General features: G+C 34.5%; 1 protein-coding gene across 2 annotated transcripts; it reads right to left on the bottom strand.

The window, feature by feature from the left end:
• Positions 1–637: 637 nt before the first annotated feature.
• Regnase-1 (zinc finger CCCH-type containing protein regnase 1) lies at positions 638–18630 on the bottom strand. Of its 2 annotated transcripts, none has more exons than XM_013324468.1 (4): positions 18227–18630; positions 4399–4572; positions 2473–2705; positions 638–2223 (listed from the first exon to the last, which is right to left on the bottom strand). In XM_013324468.1, exons 1-4 carry the CDS (start codon positions 18449–18451, stop codon positions 1083–1085), a joined length of 1773 nt encoding a protein of 590 aa, XP_013179922.1. In that variant the 5' UTR covers positions 18452–18630; the 3' UTR covers positions 638–1082. The 2 variants fall into 2 exon arrangements, with proteins under 2 accessions (XP_013179922.1, XP_013179923.1); XM_013324469.1 differs by lacking the exon at positions 18227–18630 and adding an exon at positions 17120–17463.
• Between the last annotated feature and the right edge of the window lie 275 nt (positions 18631–18905).

Here is an 18905-nt window from a genome sequence, read left to right as displayed (position 1 = left end):
TCTATGAGAGTTAACTCATACAAGAATAACCCCATTTTTAACTATAAGATTTGCATTCAGTATTGATTATTGATGAAATTTTACACTTAAATTATACAAAAACACATCACTCCATAGTGTAAATGGAATATGCAGTGGAGAAAGCGGGTAGATAAAATTTATCTTACATTTTCATTCGATGCATTGCATTTAAAGTTTATTTAAGTTCAATTCGATATAAATCAAACAATATAGAATGTTCACAAAATATATAACTATACAATAATAACTAGTAATTATATGTCTGGCCTTAATACTCATTCTAAAGTTAACTAAATAATTATAATCAAATGTGTCAAAAAAAAAACTTGTATTGTGGATTGTCATTGTCAAAAAATGTACAAAACATGTCAGATTTCTCATTCTTTTTAAAAGAAGAGAATAATGTGTTTTTGTACAGGTATTTTGACAGTGAAAACTCACATTTATAATGTAATATGAATAAACTATTTATAATTAAACAATTTAGTACATAGTACCAATAATATATAGTTCATGATAGCTATAACTACACATTTTAAACATGTGTGTATATAAAAATGTATATTTTGTTATTTAACAAAATTTTAGTTGAATTCACATATGAAATATATAATTGTTAATTATTCTTAAAAGTTAAGGGCTTCATGCTTGCATATATTGCATGCATATATGCATTTTTATATATATTTAGTATATAGTTGAACCGAATATTTACGAAGAATAATTTGTACAAACTTAAAAACTTAACTTAATACGAAATTATTAAATAACACATACGCTTCGTAGAAGTGTATGATGAAGCAATAACTCTAAATGTACACAGTAATGAGGCACTCTTGATTTGTCAAGGCTGCCAACATACTAAGGCTGTGATATATTACAATGATTCTTTTTCAGTCCGTCTGTTTTCAAAATTAGATATCTAGTCAAATTCCAAAAGCGTCTTGTAAAGCGTCAGTATTGAATATGTTTGCAAGCGAGATGTGCTACCAACACAGTGAACATATGATCTCCATTTCAAAATGAAACAGAGGATAATTCGAGCAGCAATACATAGACAGTTAATGATAGGAGAGGCGCGGCAGTGGAGCCTCGCTCGGCCGGTACCGGTCCAAGATGATAGCGCACATCTTCTGCGCATCCGTTTCCTCGGGGTAGGTGGCCATCGCCTCTGCGACGTGCGCTTCGGGGAAGATGCCCGCCAGGTGGAAGTGCATGCGACGGCGCGCCTCCCACTGTTGCAGCGCGCCCTCCGAAGCGCACGGAGATAGCGACACGGCACTGCCGGCCGCGCCCGCCGCGCCCACTGGCGCCGACGCCACGCGCCCAGCCACTGCGTGCGCGTGGGAGTGGGCGTGGGCGTGCAGTCTCGGGTCGCAAGCCGGGTTCAGTGTGAGCTGCCGCGCCAACTTTCTATGCTGGTTAGAGTGAGTCGGATGTGTGTCCAGCGGCGGCTGCGAAGGACCGGGCAACACCTGGGCGCGGTCGAAGTGCGTCGCTAGGGTCGCGTCGGGCACTCGGGGCGCGGCGGAGTGCGCGCGCGCCAGCGGCCTCTTATTGTCCGCCGGCCGACCGCTCGGCGGCAGGCTGAGCGTGTGCAGGTCGCGGGCTTTCATCGCTTTGGCCGCCCGCTCGGACAGTTTCTCGGCGACCGGCTTGTGCGGGCGTCCGGCCCGTTCCGGGTGATGGAATTTGCACTTGTTCCCGTATGTACATTTTCTGCCGTAGGGACAGGCGGGTGGAGGATCTGTTTTCGAGGGGGGAAGGCGAAGAAATGCATCCAAGGTGGGGCCGGATCTACCGAGAGGATCATCCGGGGGCATGAAACGATCGTTTACAAAGGAGAACATGAGCAGGCGCTCCTCGATGACCTTGCGGAAATAGGGCCTCTCGGCGGCGAGGTCACGGTAGTTGTCGTTGGAGACGACGATGCCGTCGGTCTCGGCGGCGAGACGCAGGATGTAGCGGTCGTCGTAGCAGATGAGCCGCTTGCCGCCGAGGTGCCTGCTCGGCGTGTACACCAATACCCGTTCTCTCTCTAGGCGGTCGAGGGCGTCTCTATCAGCTACCGGGTTGTCGGGTCGTGAAGCCTCTTTCCGCCATTTCGGTACGAAGACGGTTATCTCCTTGTGGCCTCGCGCTCGGAACCAGTCCACGCATATCTCTATGCCACGACACGAGAAAACTTCTTTGTTACCGTGACTGAAAAAAAAAACAGTTTTTGGTAAATACGTTCAGAAACACAGTGTAACAATATTATGAACAATGTAATATATTTTTTTATTTCTTTTGTAATCTTTGGTATCTTCTTTTTACTTATATGCTCGGCAAAACTTGTAATTGGTTGATAAATTCGTGTGTTAAAAATATGCACAGTTTCAACGTGCAACATACACGTAGAAAACTGGTTTCTCAAAGTTTAGGTTACGTAAATGTTGCACGGTGTGTTACCTCATGGCGACGTTGCTGCCGTCGATGACGACATGTCGGAGCGGCGCGCGCTCGACGCTGGGCTCGGGCTCTGCGGGCGCGGGGGGCGACAAGGGGCGCGCGGGTCGCTGTGCCGCTAGCTTGATGAGCTCGCCCAGCAGTTCGTTGCGCGGTGGGTCCGGCCCCAACCGCTGCAGCGCAGTTCGAGCGAGACGTTCCGAGTAGCCCAGTTTTACCGCGAAATCGATCTTAGCCTGTTGAACGTTAAAGAACATCACTAAACATGGTAAAGCTCAAATCGACGAAACAATAAACTCTTAGCTAAATAGCCAAAACTTAAAGATTGATATATTTTATTAATACAGAAGGTTTAACTTTGTCTATAACGTTATACTATAAACTACATAGTAATTAAAAAAGTTCTCTGACTTTTTTTTTAGGTTTTAAAAACGCAAAGTACTTGGTGTTTAATATCCTAAACAAACAATACAAGCACGATCGATTGCTTTATTGATGCACAGTAATACTGGATTCGAAAATCTATATTTGCACATATTTAAATTCAAATACTTCCATAATTAAGAAAATTATTAGTGCTTTTAAACCAAGGCCGTTAAAATGGCATCTAGTAGATTTAAATAAATTAAACATCTATACGTTAATCTAAAATAACGAAAGTGAATGCGAGACATTGCTAAGATATATTATTACTGTTATCGAGACGTACGTCATATATATGTCTATTTCAATGTATACCTAAGGAAGCTATTAATTAAATCTTATCATAATTTCTAACGTTATAAGTTCTACATACAAATATATGTTATTTATTTGATGACTACTGACGCACGCGCCGTATTTTCTTGATATATTAGTGCGTCACTAACATAGTTCCGCTCATAAACAAATAGATAAGTTTCTACGTATCGTGCTATTATCACAGATGAGAAAAAGAGAATGACCTATTTTCTATCTAACATTGAAATTCCGTATGACTTATATAAGGATTAGTCTCATATAAGCTGCAATTGTCTGTCTCGTGGGGGTACAATTAACATAGTTACGTAGCAAGGTTCCCGAGAGATTCCCCGAATCGAACAATCCTTCAAAGGACCTGTAGTTATAATTCTTTAAATATGTCTATACCCTTTAAATTTCTATACAAGTTATTGACGAATCTGTTACATAAAAATTATCGTCTAGATCTTACGGATAGAGACTAATATATGAAAGTTCTGTTTTAAAACAGTCTCACTCTGCGTCCAGCTGTCGCTAATCGCATTTGATAAGGCCGGGGGCACATTGCCAACACTTTCTCCTTTTATTTAGCATTTCACTTAAAATTACTTTCATAACTTTATATTTATTTTATACTTTATAATAATAATACATTTAAAATAAAATAAAAAACAAAATAGGTCGATTAGTAATAAGTAAATAAATTTGGTTATAATAGGAGGCAAGTATCAGAACTATTTCAAAACCAATGTCAATTTTATTAAGATTTAAAAGATAAAAGATTCAAATTGGCGTATTAAAGACGATAGATAACCCCTCTGAATTGAATTGACCTCTGTTTATGATAATGAATTATTCAAAAGGTACATTGATATTGTGACCAGTGTGAAATAGCAAACATCTCGCGAATCGAGGACGCATCAATTAGCGATGCAGCCTGAATATTCCCCACGTAATCAGTTTAGCACTGAATTGTGGCAACACAGATACTATTCTATACAGAGTTGCTAACTGAACGATGTTTGTAGTATGGTTTACCGTAACTGATAAAAGTGCTAAACATATTACGAACTGTATTATAAAAATGCCTTAAAAATATTGTTTTTTTTATTTTTAATTTATTTTCAATTCACGATCATTTTCATACTGAATTTTCATTATTTATATTATCTTCTAAGATCTCGATTATTTGGTATTTTATTTTCTTACCTGGTTAGGCTGCGGTGGTGGAGCTAGTGTGACGTACTCCGCGAACTCTGCCGCGAGGGTGTCGGAGGGTGTGCGCGAGGCGGTCCGATGTCCTCCATCGTCATCACACTCGGAGTCGTAGCTGGAATCCTCGCCGCGCTCACCCGACCAGCCAAGTGATGACTCCACATATTTCTGGTAACAATTAATTGTTTACTGAATAACTTTTTAATCATGTTTTTTTAAAGAGAACTATTTATATTACGTCTAATCCAATCGCTAGCCATTTATAACCGAAAGAAGCAAATGAGTTAACGTTTATTTTCTATGTCTCTAAAAGTCTAAACTTTAGCAGTTTTTATGTTTAAAAATGATAATCATAGTGGTATTAAAGTAGTAGACAGGATACATCGTTTCGTATGCCCTTGACACACCTTTTTGTTGGTTAATTCGTACACGATTGGATCTCTTCCTCCTCAGTTTAGGTTCATCATTTTATAATTTGAAGCTTAATTTATAATAGACATTAAAAATAAAAAAAAGAAACGATACTATAGTCAAATGTACGTGTTTAACATAATTAATTCGGCATAATTTCGTAAGAAGTCTAAACTATGCAACTATGCTAGGCAACCTTGAATTAAGAAAAAAACCTCTAAGATAAATTCTTTCAAACGAATGATGCGACGATATAATCACAAGGCCTCTTAATATAATATTGTGGTACTTCCACTTTTTATAGACAGGATTTTTTTATCACTCCTATTATTTCTTAAATTTTAGTTCTAAAACGATAAATAAGATTTTGTATCTGTGTATCAACCTAAGTGAACCAATACATTAGAAACCCGGATAAACTAATTACATAAAACAATTAGAAACTCTCGTTGATATATAACCTTGAGTCCCACGCTTCTACGTCTAAGACTGTTTTGTTTTTTTTAAGACCACTCAATAAAAACAAATGATTGTAATATATAAAAGTAAGAATTACCTAAAAAAAAAGCTGTTATGGTCGACGATAATGAAGTGTTGTTTTAGTGATTCAAGAGATACTATCTCAATATTAATCGATTCAAATGAATTTGAATGTTCAAAGGATGTATTATTTATCTAAAGAATAACTATTCTTTGAACCGTAGTTAGATATCGTAATAAAATACTGAAGCCAAGGATTTAAGTTTCGATTGTAGTTGTGTAGTCGCTTGGAGATAATAGTTTCAATTCCATTATTACAAGTGATGGAAGAAAAACTAACATAAATTAAGTTGCATTTCAAGTTAACCATTTATGCCTTTTTTAATTCGAAAGGATGCAAATAAAATTTTAAACCATACATATACAAAGAACTGGCAAACACAATGCCAAAACAAATAACATCGATAAACTTGTGAGCTCAACCATACATAAACTAGATTCCACGGCTATAATTTGAGCAGATATCTACATATTATGTAGGATTTTATTCCACTAACAGTAAAAGCAAGCGAGTGGAATCCCGCTACTAAAATGCCTAGTCGTCTTTCTCTCCTGCATTAGAATAGACCAAAATAAAGGTTGAATTCATTCAATCGCGACATTGATTCAAACACTGTTGATATCCGTGTCTAAAAAGATAGAGATAAGTCGTTACTATTAAGTGTGCAGTAGCACACTTAATAGTAACGGCTGGAACAATCACCCTTTTTACATATGATATCAAAGTTAGTTTTGTATATATTGTCAATACTTTCTGATACCCGTGAACTTAGTAGCCTATGTATTCTTCCACACTATGTTCTACATCTATGCTCAATTACGGATCTGTTTAGCTGTTCTGAAGATACCTTTTAACAAACATCCATCCATGCATTCGCATTTAAACGTTAGTCAGATTACACCGTCAGTAGTTGCAATAAATCTGTTATTTTAATCACAACTACAAAGCCGGTTGTAAATAGTGTAACGAAGGAGTTAAATCGTGTTCGTCAATTCACGTAACAATCTAATTCGAATCTAGTCCATTTGTACTGTTTGTACAAATGAGACATTTGCTCAGACAAAATGTAACCTCAATTTCTTATAGAAACGATTATTTCTTCATATGCACGATGATCACTTCCAGGCAATAATTCATTTTATTAATTGCATAACCTGTCAGATTGTAGATGACATATTGGACCCGGAGAAGGAAATATCTGTTCGTGATATTGAATGATATTATTTGAAAATGTCAAAGTTTAATTTATGAGATTAGTTGCATAGCTTTTGGACGTGTTGATGTTAATCAAATAGCATCCTCGTGACATTTTAGTGTAATCATCTAGTTTGAATATTACCTTATTCGATATAATTTATAAAAGCTAAATCTAAAAGTTAGAAAATGTTTTGGTAAACTTGGAATTATGGTTAACAATAATTTAAATGCAAATTGAATGTGGGACTGTGTTACTTACAAAATATTTCTAATAAAATAGGTTTTTCCTTTGTACTTAAATTGCAGTGTCTTTTGTTTGCGATAATTTGATTAAAATATCGGTTACCGAAAATAACTTTTTGGAACCGCGGGATAAAGCAGTATCAATAAATGTAAATATAATATGTATGATATATGCGGTTGTGCGGCGCTTCGCTCGCGTAGGACAGGGTCACGAGGGCGTCGAAGCGGATCTACCTGATGATCATTGACCTTTGCCGTGTTCACAACTCTCGATCGCTAACGTACCGCTCGTTATTCATTCCAACAATCAAAATCCGCAAAAGTCTCACCCACACGCCGCGAAACATTCAATGGACCTATATCGCTCCGTCGAGTTTCTAGCGCTAAAACCAGTTATCGATTTTACTCAAGCAGCAAAACTAAAATTAATTCTTAGTCATTGCAACATCCGTGTCGAGACCGGCGTTCACTCAACTTGGCCGAGAATCCGAGATCGAAATTCTGATTACGGATTATGTGTCGCCCCGTACTCTCGCGTCTCCGGCAAGCGCGCGGTAAATTCGGTCACCATTCTACGCGGACACATATTGCTTATAAAAGAGTATACAATGTATCCTTTATGTAACTACGTAAATTACATAAAACTGAGTTTGTTAGTAGATAATTTGAGCTTTCGTCTTTCGTCGCTGGGGTAGCTAGACAAGTAAACAGATTTCGTATCACACAACATACAAACAGAAGGTTGCCTACTCATCTTTTAAGGAAAACAATGCACGTAAATGTAACTAATATGGTTAGATAGACTATAGAAATACTAAGACGACATATTGAATAGGAAAAAAATGGAATTGAAATGAGGGGCTGCAGTTAAGGATGTCTTAATACGATTAGCATATAGAGAGAAAATTATTACTGAATATCATTTATTTAACTTTAAATCTCAACTTGATTGACATTGACGGATTATATTATTAACTTATGCATAGTTGTTATAAAATAATTGTAAACTAATAAAGCACCTTCATATGTTTAAAATTTATAGAATTATAAGATAAGTATGGATAGTACGGCTGTTAAAATCATTCCATTAGTTTGCCCATTTGAATGAAACTAATCAACATCTTTTATATTTTAGCAGTATAAATGAGGTTTCTAAAAGGTTTTGTGATGATGACTTTACCTTGTAGAAAGCGATTGCACTAAGACATATGTAGTTTAAAACACCAATATTTTATTAGCAGGATTAATATTACTGGCACAATTTTATATGAGCAGACATTGCAGCACGACTTCCTGCTCAATAGAGCGACGTACATGACAAATTCTTCGATGTCAGTGATCACGATTATGCACTTAGATTACTACACTTTATTAGTCAGGGTTAATATTGCAAATGATATCATCTAAATATTTAAAACATCTTTAAAAAAATATAACGAGATTTTGCGTATATAATGTATCAATAAGTATTATAATTTACATAGCTTTTTGAACTATGGTCAAATAGATATAATTTATGGGAGCAATGATCTTAACATTAATGTTGTGGTCGCGGAAGCACAGGTCCCTCGAGCCGGATGCAACTTTCTAAAACACGAGTCGCGTACCCAAGACGTAAGAAATCACCTCTACTGAATTTAACTTGGAAGCGTCTTATTATATGTAATTTTTTTTTGTAATTGTCCAACGACAATAGTGTAATTGTTTTGGATTTTGAACTTGGCTTCAATGTACTCCACAATTGATTTAATAATTTGACGACAAAATATATTTACTTTGCCGTATAAACGTACACATGTTTTAACATAAAAACAAAACGAAAAAATAAAATTATCCTCGATGAATTATACTCTAATTAATTATAAAGGCTTTTCTGGGGGGAAAAAATTACGTATACGAAGTGTAATTGATTAATAACGACTATAACAATAAAGAATCGTTAGTCTATTGGAAATAACTCGATTGATTTCAAAACAAAGGTGTTTCTCGCGAGAGGCTGGTGTTAAAAAAAGGCCATTTGGATTCCCCCGCGCAGACCACGCGCTTACGTTCGCCGCACTTTTGTTGTTTACGTTTTTTTTCCTGCTCTGCGGTCGTATTACGCAGCAGCACGACTACGTCATTCAAACTGGAGCATTATTCAAGTAAACATTAGTAGTTTGAAGGTTTTATTTCTTCCGTGACTTTGGAATAATTATAACACGATAATACTAGTAGGGAATAAGGTAGGTGCCAGTAGTAGACGCCAAGGATTTTACACGTGTCTGTTACGTGCAAGCAAATCCTATAGGTGTTATGGGTGCTGAATCGTATCTATGGAGGCCTTTACATTACGAATAACATATTTAGAAAAATGTACTAAGAAAATTAATGTGTAAATGGAATGGCACAAGAGATGTAAGGACACTTCCTCGGCGCGGCAGAACCTTGAATAGAGGTGTTTGAGATTTGTATGCAAATCTACAATGCCTGTTGAAAGTTGTTTATATATCTCGCCTTATGAATGCTCATAAACGCTGCAAACGTTTTCTAACCTTAGACAGGTTCATAACATCAAGGAAGTAGATAAAACAAGATTTCAATGATTTGTTGTTAAGTTAACCGAATTGATATTTAAGTCTACGACCCTTTTTTTCTAAGACATCTAACCGATGTAAACGTCAAAACTTTGGTTTTCATCGCCCTGACAAAGTTAAAGATTACCTGATCGATATTATAATTAGTTTTGGTTACATTTGCTGTGCAAGTTAGTGTACTTGCTGCGGTTTGATCAGAGTACCGTCATGTTAAACAATAAATCATATTGGCACCACACGTCCCAGTTAAATTTTAGAGGTCGCACGAATTGCTCGTATCGCTGCTGGTGATCGATATCTCTACTTTAGGGTTGCCAGCTCATATTTATCAGGCTATCTTTTTAAAAAAAATAACTTTTCGCAAAACCTTTGCTTCGTAAGTTTAAGACATTTTGACATCATTATTAATATCAAAAGCTAGATAACGAGATCTATAACTCGTTTTGAAAATTCATGTCATTGATTTACGTAGTAGTATTTCTCACGTTTACTACGATAGATTAATAATTCAAAGATAATTATTCAAATGATTTTTTTTTAAATATCTTTGAAAACTGGCAACCCTGAGATCTAGAAGGCTAAGTTTTATTGCATCAGCTGTGCGAGCGTAGGGTCACACTGCGTGAGTTCCGCTGTCTTTTTAATTTTAAATATATCAAACAGGTCAGCGTTTTATGTTCACTATAAAAGCACTTCGTTATTTATAACTGTTATGTCAATACCAGTTGACCGATAGACTATTAATCTGTCAAAAGTTCGCATAATTTACGTCAGTTTTATTATAAAGGTAACGTTTAAACTTATTGCAATAATTTTATATTAACAAGCTTCAAACAGTCGTCATTCGATATCTGGTTTTTGAAATAGGATTTCATACCAGTATGTTCTATAAACAATAATATTTTAGTATTCTTTGAAAATAATCCTTAACTCTTGATCGTGATAAAAACATCGAATCGAGTAGTCAAGGGGAATTATAAATCGTTCCAAATGAGTAAAGAAAATTGAATACTAATAAAAAAACAAAAAAGTATTAAAATCAATTGATGAGTCGAGAGATGAGATAAAATGAAAAATCAATAGCTTTGCATTGTTACCAAAACATGTGGTTTTCGGCCAATTAAAACGTTAATTATTAAAATGTACCGCAAACATATAATAAAAAGGTTCTTTACATGCTTGTGGTTAATTTATAATTAAACTCAATTATCTGAATACGCTATCAATGAATCACGTCGAGATAATAAATAATACTATTAGTGTAATTACTAGAAACAGCTCAATTGTATTCGACTACCGGAACTAGCAAAATATCGACGTTTAGATATTTAACGCGCAGTTTAAACCGGTTTTCAATAGAATATGCTTACATAAAATTACTAACTAAATCTATTATTCATACAGATTTTTGTCTCTCCATGATTGTATTATAAAAGTTTGACTAAAATCGATCGGAAAGGCTATAAATTATAACAGGTTTCATTTTTGCTCACCGGAAACCATGTTTCTGATGAATTATACATTGTGATTTATAAAACAGTAAAACGTTCAAATTCTATAAAAACGTCTCATCTTGATATCTCAATTGTAGAGTCGAAAATAGATTTATTTCTCAATATACTTTTGTAAAAGTAAGCAAACCCAAAAACCGTTCAATCGATGTTTAGGTTCAATTCTACAAAAATAATTGAGAAAGGTCGGATATAAATCGATTCATGAAATCAGTCGCGAGTTCCTTGCAAGTCGGCACAACAAACAGTCGGTGTTGTGGAATCTTTAAATCTCAACAGCGATAGATCGGATACGATTAGTTCCGTTTGGTCGTTGGAGAAATTCTATCGCGCGTTCGGAAAAGATAACAGCGGGGCCAATGGTGCGCGCGCGCCGGCTCGTGCGATGTGACGTCACCGCGCAACAGGATGCGGCACACTTTACACACACGCACGCACATGCACACACGTAGAAACAAGCGCACACACAAAGCTTCGTATATAGAGAACTTCGATGCAATTTTGAAGTTATGTATTATATGAAAAACTATTCATTAATATAGTTTCTTAATCCTAATCATAATCATAGATCCCTAGGAATACTAAAAGATAAAATTCTTAACTCTTATGACGCCTTTATCTGTTCAGCAACCTTATAGCGCAGCGGTTACCTATAATAACCTTCATTTGTTCCTATCATACGGGTTTGTGTCGTAGCGATAATTTTTAACTTTGTAGAAATCGACAAAGGGTTCTTCGATAGGTTATCACTGTTTGCTATTGTGAGTTAACCTATTATTTAAATAGTCTAATTAGTAGGAATTCATAAGTCTATTAGTCAAGAGTTCAATACATAAGGCGACAAAGATGTCCCGTCTTGTCAGTCGTATCTACAAGATAACTGCAAGAATAAACTTATCGTGAACTTGTACTGAAATAAAAAAATCATCCTTATTATTGTTTATGAAAAAAAAGATAATATATTTTTGTGGCAGTGTTTTAGTACAAACTTACGGTAAACGAACGACAAAGCACGTTATTTGAAGCGAAAGGACCAATCTTTAATTGCCTTGACATTTTTTTTTATTTTGGCACACGTTGCCCACCCGGTCTAGTTTTACCTTTTAAGTAAAGCATATATGAATGAGAATGTTTATTAATGAGAATTTATGTTTATATTTCTCAATATGTGACATATAACAAGATTATAAAGCGTTCAGATGTTAACACAATAAATTCTTAAAAAAAAAAACAATTATATATTTTTCGCAATTTAACACCTTACATACAGTTTAATCTCGAAAATTGAGTTAGAATTTAAATTTAATGGAATTAAAATTAACAACGAATTGAGCTTTACAGCGTTTTACTGGAAAACATGGTAAACGATATATAAGCGGATAGCAATATTTATTTCTTTAGAGATGCGGCTTAATCCTGTGCATTTCTTATTAAGTTATTCTACTAAGATAGTTTTGAGACATATATAAGCCCTGGTTGCCTATATAATTGAAACTGATTAATAATTGAAATCACAAGAATACCCTTTTGTCTAAATTCGTAAACAAGTAAAAGTGTTCGATAATTAATTGTTCGATTTTAATTATCAAACTATTAAACAGGATGTCTCCTCTGTCTACAATTTTGTGATAAGATTAAAGTACGCGGAACAATACAACTACCAACCAAACTTTAGCTGCTGCAATTGTAAAAATAATTAAAGAAAACTAAGTATTTCAATAAATAATTGGACCCACAGATATCAACGGTCATTAATTAACACGAATCAAACATTTAATATGACACAATTTGAATATTAAATTGCTTATGCGACCGCACCCACGTCACAATGTAGATTTGGATCTAAATCAATCTAGCCTAAATTTATACGCATTCAGATACTAAATTTGGTCAACTATATCAATCAATTACATTTCATAAATTTAAATAAATCTTTATAAATTGTTTATATTTGCCTTAATCCAAAAGAAGGTTTGAAATATTAAAAAGTTTTCCGTTTTAATGCATTAGTTGCTCTAACTAAAATGTGGAGGTCAGGTTTTGTTGACAAAACAAGACTCAAATTTCAAACGTATCGCTATAAATTTAATTTTTTTAAAGGTTTATACGATACATGATTAGTTTTTCATGTATTGTACACGCCGAATAAGGTATGCGAAACGCCAATACATTTCCGTCACGACTATTATATACCTAGACGCAATAGTTTATCTAATAAAAATATACAACCAGCTAATTTATAGTAAACAAATCCAGTTTAAGAGTAACGAGGAAAAATTGTAAACATAATTGAATGCACTTGAACATAATAGCAAGCATTAACCTAGAACTACATTGCAGTGACACTTGGATTAATACATATTTTTATCTCATTCATTCCCTATCACAAAACAGAGACAACAATATATTTAATACACATATCAGTGCAGTGGAATCCCTCATTTAGTTTACTTACACAATACAGTTACATGTGTAGAATGGGCGTGTACAATGACGGAGTTGCCCAAGCCGGGGCCCCTGTCGCCCATTCGTATTACATCAGAGCAATAATCATACCGGATATTCTTGATACACGTTTCAACGAATATTAGAATGTTGTCGTGTCGCGACAATCTTTTTATCGGCCCAATTGACGACAATTTAGTTCTGCTCTAGTCTTCATAGTCATTGTTTACGGTACGCACGTTCAATATTACTATGTTATTTGTTCAAGTAACTTATATTCATTTTCTATTTAAATTTAAGTAATAATAAGCCCTTTTTTTAACATACACACATACACACACTGATATTAAAGATATTCTAACACCCTAAATACACTACTATTTTGGAAGTATTCCGTGGTTTAAAGCAATTTTAATGCCAAATACATTAAAAACAAACTCGTTAATTATTTTTACAACTTTGTCACAAGTTTCACATTATTACAAGAACACTTAAGACAATACGTAAACGTCACGTTCTCTAGTTTATTATCTCATGCTATGTAGGAAGTGTGAATACCAAATAAGATATAATATGTAATATTAACATACAATGACAGTTATGTATGTGTGAGTTGGGTTTATATCACAAATATCGAACATTGCTCTGTTTAACTTTGAATATCGATTTATTATCGAATAACAATGTTATTGTAAATTATTTTTCTTTGTAGAGTATTCGCTAAGTCTCTTTTTAAGGTTGGCGATTGACCACGTAAAACCAAATTACATATTTAAAAGGCTACATCGCAACAAAACATTTGTTCCTTAATATATGATGAGAAGCACTGATTCTATGTTTTAAGTTCATCTTATCTTTTGTGCTCCGTCTAATCAGATTACCAAACCGTCTCCTAATCAAATCAGGACGAAGATTTCCTAGATGTTTGTAGTTAAGTTAGCTACTTACACAATTCTACTTAAGGTACAAGTACTAAGTAATAAAAATAATAATATTTTTACGACCATAAACTACGCCCTCAGGTATATTTTAAAAATACCGTTAAAGAATAGCTTAGCCAGTATTTGCACTGGATTATTTATGGGATAAATCTTTTGTCTGTTTATACTTTTATTATGAGACCGCTGTATGATGTTGCATCATGTCTCGGAAGACCATTATCCTTGTTTCTTAATAAAAATGCCGTTTCTACGAAATAGATAATATCAAATGAAGTCATATGCCGCATATTACGTAAATCTTTTGATCTATTTAATCAAGGAAATAACCTTCTATCGATCACTATAAAATAATCCTAGTAAATTTATCCAAAGAGATGAATTTGAAACATAAAGTTACAAAGAGCCATAGATGGATTCTATTATTAAATGTTAGCATTTCAGTGTATCTTCTCATTAAATGAAAACGAGATCAAAAAATAATATATAATATAAATAAAGTTTGTTAGCTCTAGTCACACTGATTCGGATAAGAGAATTCTTATTGTGTTTGTACAAAAGGGGAAATCATCTAATTCCATTCGCGGCTGAGAAATCCGATGTTGCGGCACTTTCACTACATCGAGCTGTAGCGTTTTATATTCAACGGCCGACGTACGATCGCAGATTTGAATTTAATAGGCAAACTTGACACAGAGATATCTGGATATCCGTTTATAACAACTGCATTACAATTCATACCGGATTTAACTTTCCTTTATCCATAAGTTACGAAATGAAAGAAATTTTACCAAGTTTTCGAAAGTTTTTAAATTGTTAATTGGAAATCTATAGGCTAAAGGTAATCACTGCTTACGCCAGAACACTTGTTTCTGTTAATTAATAAAATTAGTGAATATTATTTGAATTAAAACTTTGAAGCAATAGTAACTTTATTATTTAAGTTTTCTTTACTAAAAGTTTAATTTATGGTTTTGAATAGCGGTAGATTACTACTAACTGTAGGTCTACCTTCGTCTTGGTAATGTCGTCACAAACGTCAAATCTGGTAAATCAAACGAATAAAAATAAAATTTCTTGTCCGTTTGATTGTTCTGGCCAGTCGAGGTTTTATAATCAAATAAATATTATATCTTGTCAAGATTATAATTGTAGTTTAAAAATAAACATTAAGAAAACCTCCCACGATGGAAGACATAGTTGTTTCAAAGCAATTGACGTTCACAGGGCCGCGCAAACAAACAGTAGTGCAAAAGGAATTTGAATCCGGTATCCTTGACTCAGAAGCCAGAATCTTATCGATTAATCTGCTTCAAAAAAAGCATTACATACATTTCTCATTATAAAATCTCTACTTAATTACAAATGTGTTAAAATTTAAAAAAAAACGTATCAATTGCCTACTAATATCGGTAACAGGTGAGCGAAATTATTTTTGTCAGAGAATCTCATTCTAACTTGTTGACTCAATAATAAAGCATCATGAAATTAGCCTGTTTTGTAACAAGATAGTTGCAGTGTAAATTGCATATTTCTGTATAAAAACTTAATAAATATATATAAATTTTGTCAACGACATAGAGAAAATTGTTTAAATGTTTTCTTCAATCGGTTGTTTAATTATTACCGTAAGTTACTACTGTCGAAATATCCGTAAAGAAACATATTGTTATCTCAGTTTATGAAAGAACACGAAAATGATGACAATAAGTGATAATAAATTTAGTTACCGTGGGTTTCTAAGACCAAAACTCCCATTTAAACTAGTTTGTTATCTCTGTGTTGTAAAAAATAATAACAGGATTGACCATATGTTTTATACAGAGATTTTGGTCTCAGAAATCAACGGTTAGACAGAGATAACTCATTGTTACAGTATAGATAGATAATATAACCGAAATCCTCCGAAGCAATTAACGAGTCGCGTTGTTGCCGTGTTTGCAGCAAGAATTAGTATCGTCACTTGACACTAATACGAGAATTAGTGCCGCTGAACTGATCATTGATGCGAATTACACTGCGAAAACGACACTTAAATAACTTTTTTATCTAAAGTTTATTTTTAAACTACGTGAATGTACTTTTTATTATTTTAATGATCGTTATCGAAGAATTAAAGCAATGATTATGTATAATATTAAAGTAATATTTATTGATGTTCATGTCAACAAGCATTTTTCGAATTGTCTTTTAAAAAAGATCTTCGATTTTCAATGTTCAGAGTCGATGGGGTTCGCTATCTTTGGCAAAGCTTTGTGATTACTGAACTGATTTTCTTTCGTTGTCTTCATAATACTTGGTCCATTAGCTTTCAATCCTGCTACATCATTATGAATAAGTCAAGAGTAGATTAAATCTTAAAACTTAACAACGAATAGATAAAGACTTGTGAATTAACACAAAAAAATGAACGAGATTGCAATTACATAACTTCGTCCGGTTTGTTTTTTTATCTACATCACTTGTACTGTGGAACAAAAGTCTTACTCACCAAAGTTCGGCAGACGGGCATAAAGATACGGAATCGTATAACAACATTTGATCACTGACGACAGCAATTATCATACCTACGTAACGTTGACGAACCGGCTTCGTTTCCGGGATCGTTACTTGAATGAACATCGGAACGCGTCGCGAGTCTTGCATTGTGAAACTCGCGCTTCTAACCTAAAGCAGATGATCGACCTATGAACTGCTGTTATAAACAGTTCTTCTCCTAAACTTAGTATTAAAACTCAGGCTGCTGTGGAGATAGGTGAGGTTTACCAGCAAGACGTAAAACATTTTCATTCATACGTCGATCATTCATTTTAGTTAACATCCGTGACAGGAGTTTTTGTGCTACACGTTTACCTGCGAGTTCTCGATCGTAAACATGGCGAGCGTGTTATTTGTTCGGCTCGCATCGCATGTGCGGACGCGCCGTGATACGCGGCGATACTAGCGGCGACACCGAAAGCCTCCTCTCGCACGTACGTCGTACGCACACAACGCACGGCAATACAGTGAAGGGGAGAGCGGGGCGACGAGATCCGGGTTGCGCGCCCACTGCACCGAGCGGCCCCCAAACAAACGCGCAACGCTGACCTCTGTTTCGCCGTTTCGTTGCATCCGCCGTTAGATCCGGAAAAGTTAACCCTACTCTCTTTAATTCCACGCGAAGATCCGCGAAAGTTAAGTCGGCTACATACAGTACTTTCTTTATAATTCATTTGAAAGTTCATTTATTAAAAAAAAAAGTTATAAATACCTGCATTTAACATCATTTATTTTATTAACATAAACTGTATGGCAAAACAGTATAAGAATATTAAATTCAAACAATAACATGTTTTTTATTAAAAAATTGACACCAAACACCTGGCACTACACTAGAATGGAAGACATCAATAAGACATCACCAAGTAGCGAACTAGCAATCCAACAAGGTAATAAGATAATTTCTAATGTCCAGGACACAAATGGGACATGATACTTCTACATCTTATTTATGCATATAACTACATCTCCAGTGTTAAATGGTTAGTAAGATCCATTCCTGTTGTAGAATTTGAAGGAGAAAATTAACGCTTATGTTATCATTAAACGTGCATTAAATGTAATAGTTGACTTAGGGTTAAATAAGGCATAGAAATTAAACACATCCTTTAAACTCACAAATTCAGCCACTACTTTTAATAACCGTATAGAATTTATAAAGCTTTTTTGATATAGTTTGATATAACTCAATCTACAAACATTTGTTTACTTAATGATTGATAAGCTTTCAAGGAACTAAACAATACATAAAACAAAAGACGAGTATTTGATTCAAATAGCAAATTTAAAAATAACTTAAAACAACTAAATTAATGTTCAATGAAACATATTGGTATACTAAAATTATAAAGAAGACTTAACAAATTAAAAATAAACAATAACATTTTTTACAAGAATTAAAACATCCAAATTATTACTTACTTGAATTCGGCCGACAAGCTCGTAAGGATTAAAATTGCCATCCACTGGATTCAAATTGAACATAACATTGAAAAACACATATTCCGATTTATCTTTCGCGATCGCTGATTTATTCTCGGACAGCGTAACATAGTAAAAAGTTTCAACCAAATTAAGATATTTGCTGTAAAATTCGTTTAAATAAGAACGCGGCAGCGATATCAACAGATCGTTGTCGTTTGACATATTCGGTGTTAAGTACAACGATTATCAACACACTGCTATCGCATAATTTGCATCAAAAGAATAAATTTTTACACTATAATCACGAAACATATTTCATTTTTAACAATTTTCTAAGTTTAATGAGCACACATCGTCCAACTCCATTGACTTCTAAATCTAAATAAATATGTCACCTGTCATTGTCAGTTCACGTATAAACCAATCATTCACTCTTTTGAATGAACAACGAATAGAATTAATGTTGCTGTTGGTAAAATTCAACAAAAATTTGGTAGAATTCGTTCTTAGTTGAAGATAGTCTGAGAGCTAGCTGTTACAAATCCACTGCTATTTCAAATGTTTTGAAACAAAATCACATTACTTAAAATACACAAATTGCGATAATAAACAAAATAAATGTTAAACTTTTGTCTCGTAAGTTGGCGACAAAAATGTAAGGAAATTGACATAAGAG

Source organism: Papilio xuthus, unplaced genomic scaffold, assembly GCF_000836235.2.
Source record: "Papilio xuthus unplaced genomic scaffold, Pxut_1.1 DF824992.1, whole genome shotgun sequence".
Lineage (NCBI taxonomy): Eukaryota > Metazoa > Arthropoda > Insecta > Lepidoptera > Papilionidae > Papilio > Papilio xuthus.
This window is presented reverse-complemented; position numbering and strand designations above follow the sequence as displayed.

Bases quoted from the DNA above. Each gene is read 5' to 3' on its own strand.
- Regnase-1 (XM_013324468.1), bottom strand. From the start codon at position 18,451: ATGTCAAACGACAACGATCTGTTGATATCGCTGCCGCGTTCTTATTTA. The intron at 4,573-18,226 runs GTAAGTAATAAT...AATTGTTACCAG, and splicing joins AGCTTGTCGGCCGAATTCAA to AAATATGTGGAGTCATCACT. The intron at 2,706-4,398 runs GTAAGAAAATAA...AACGTTCAACAG, and splicing joins CACCACCGCAGCCTAACCAG to GCTAAGATCGATTTCGCGGT.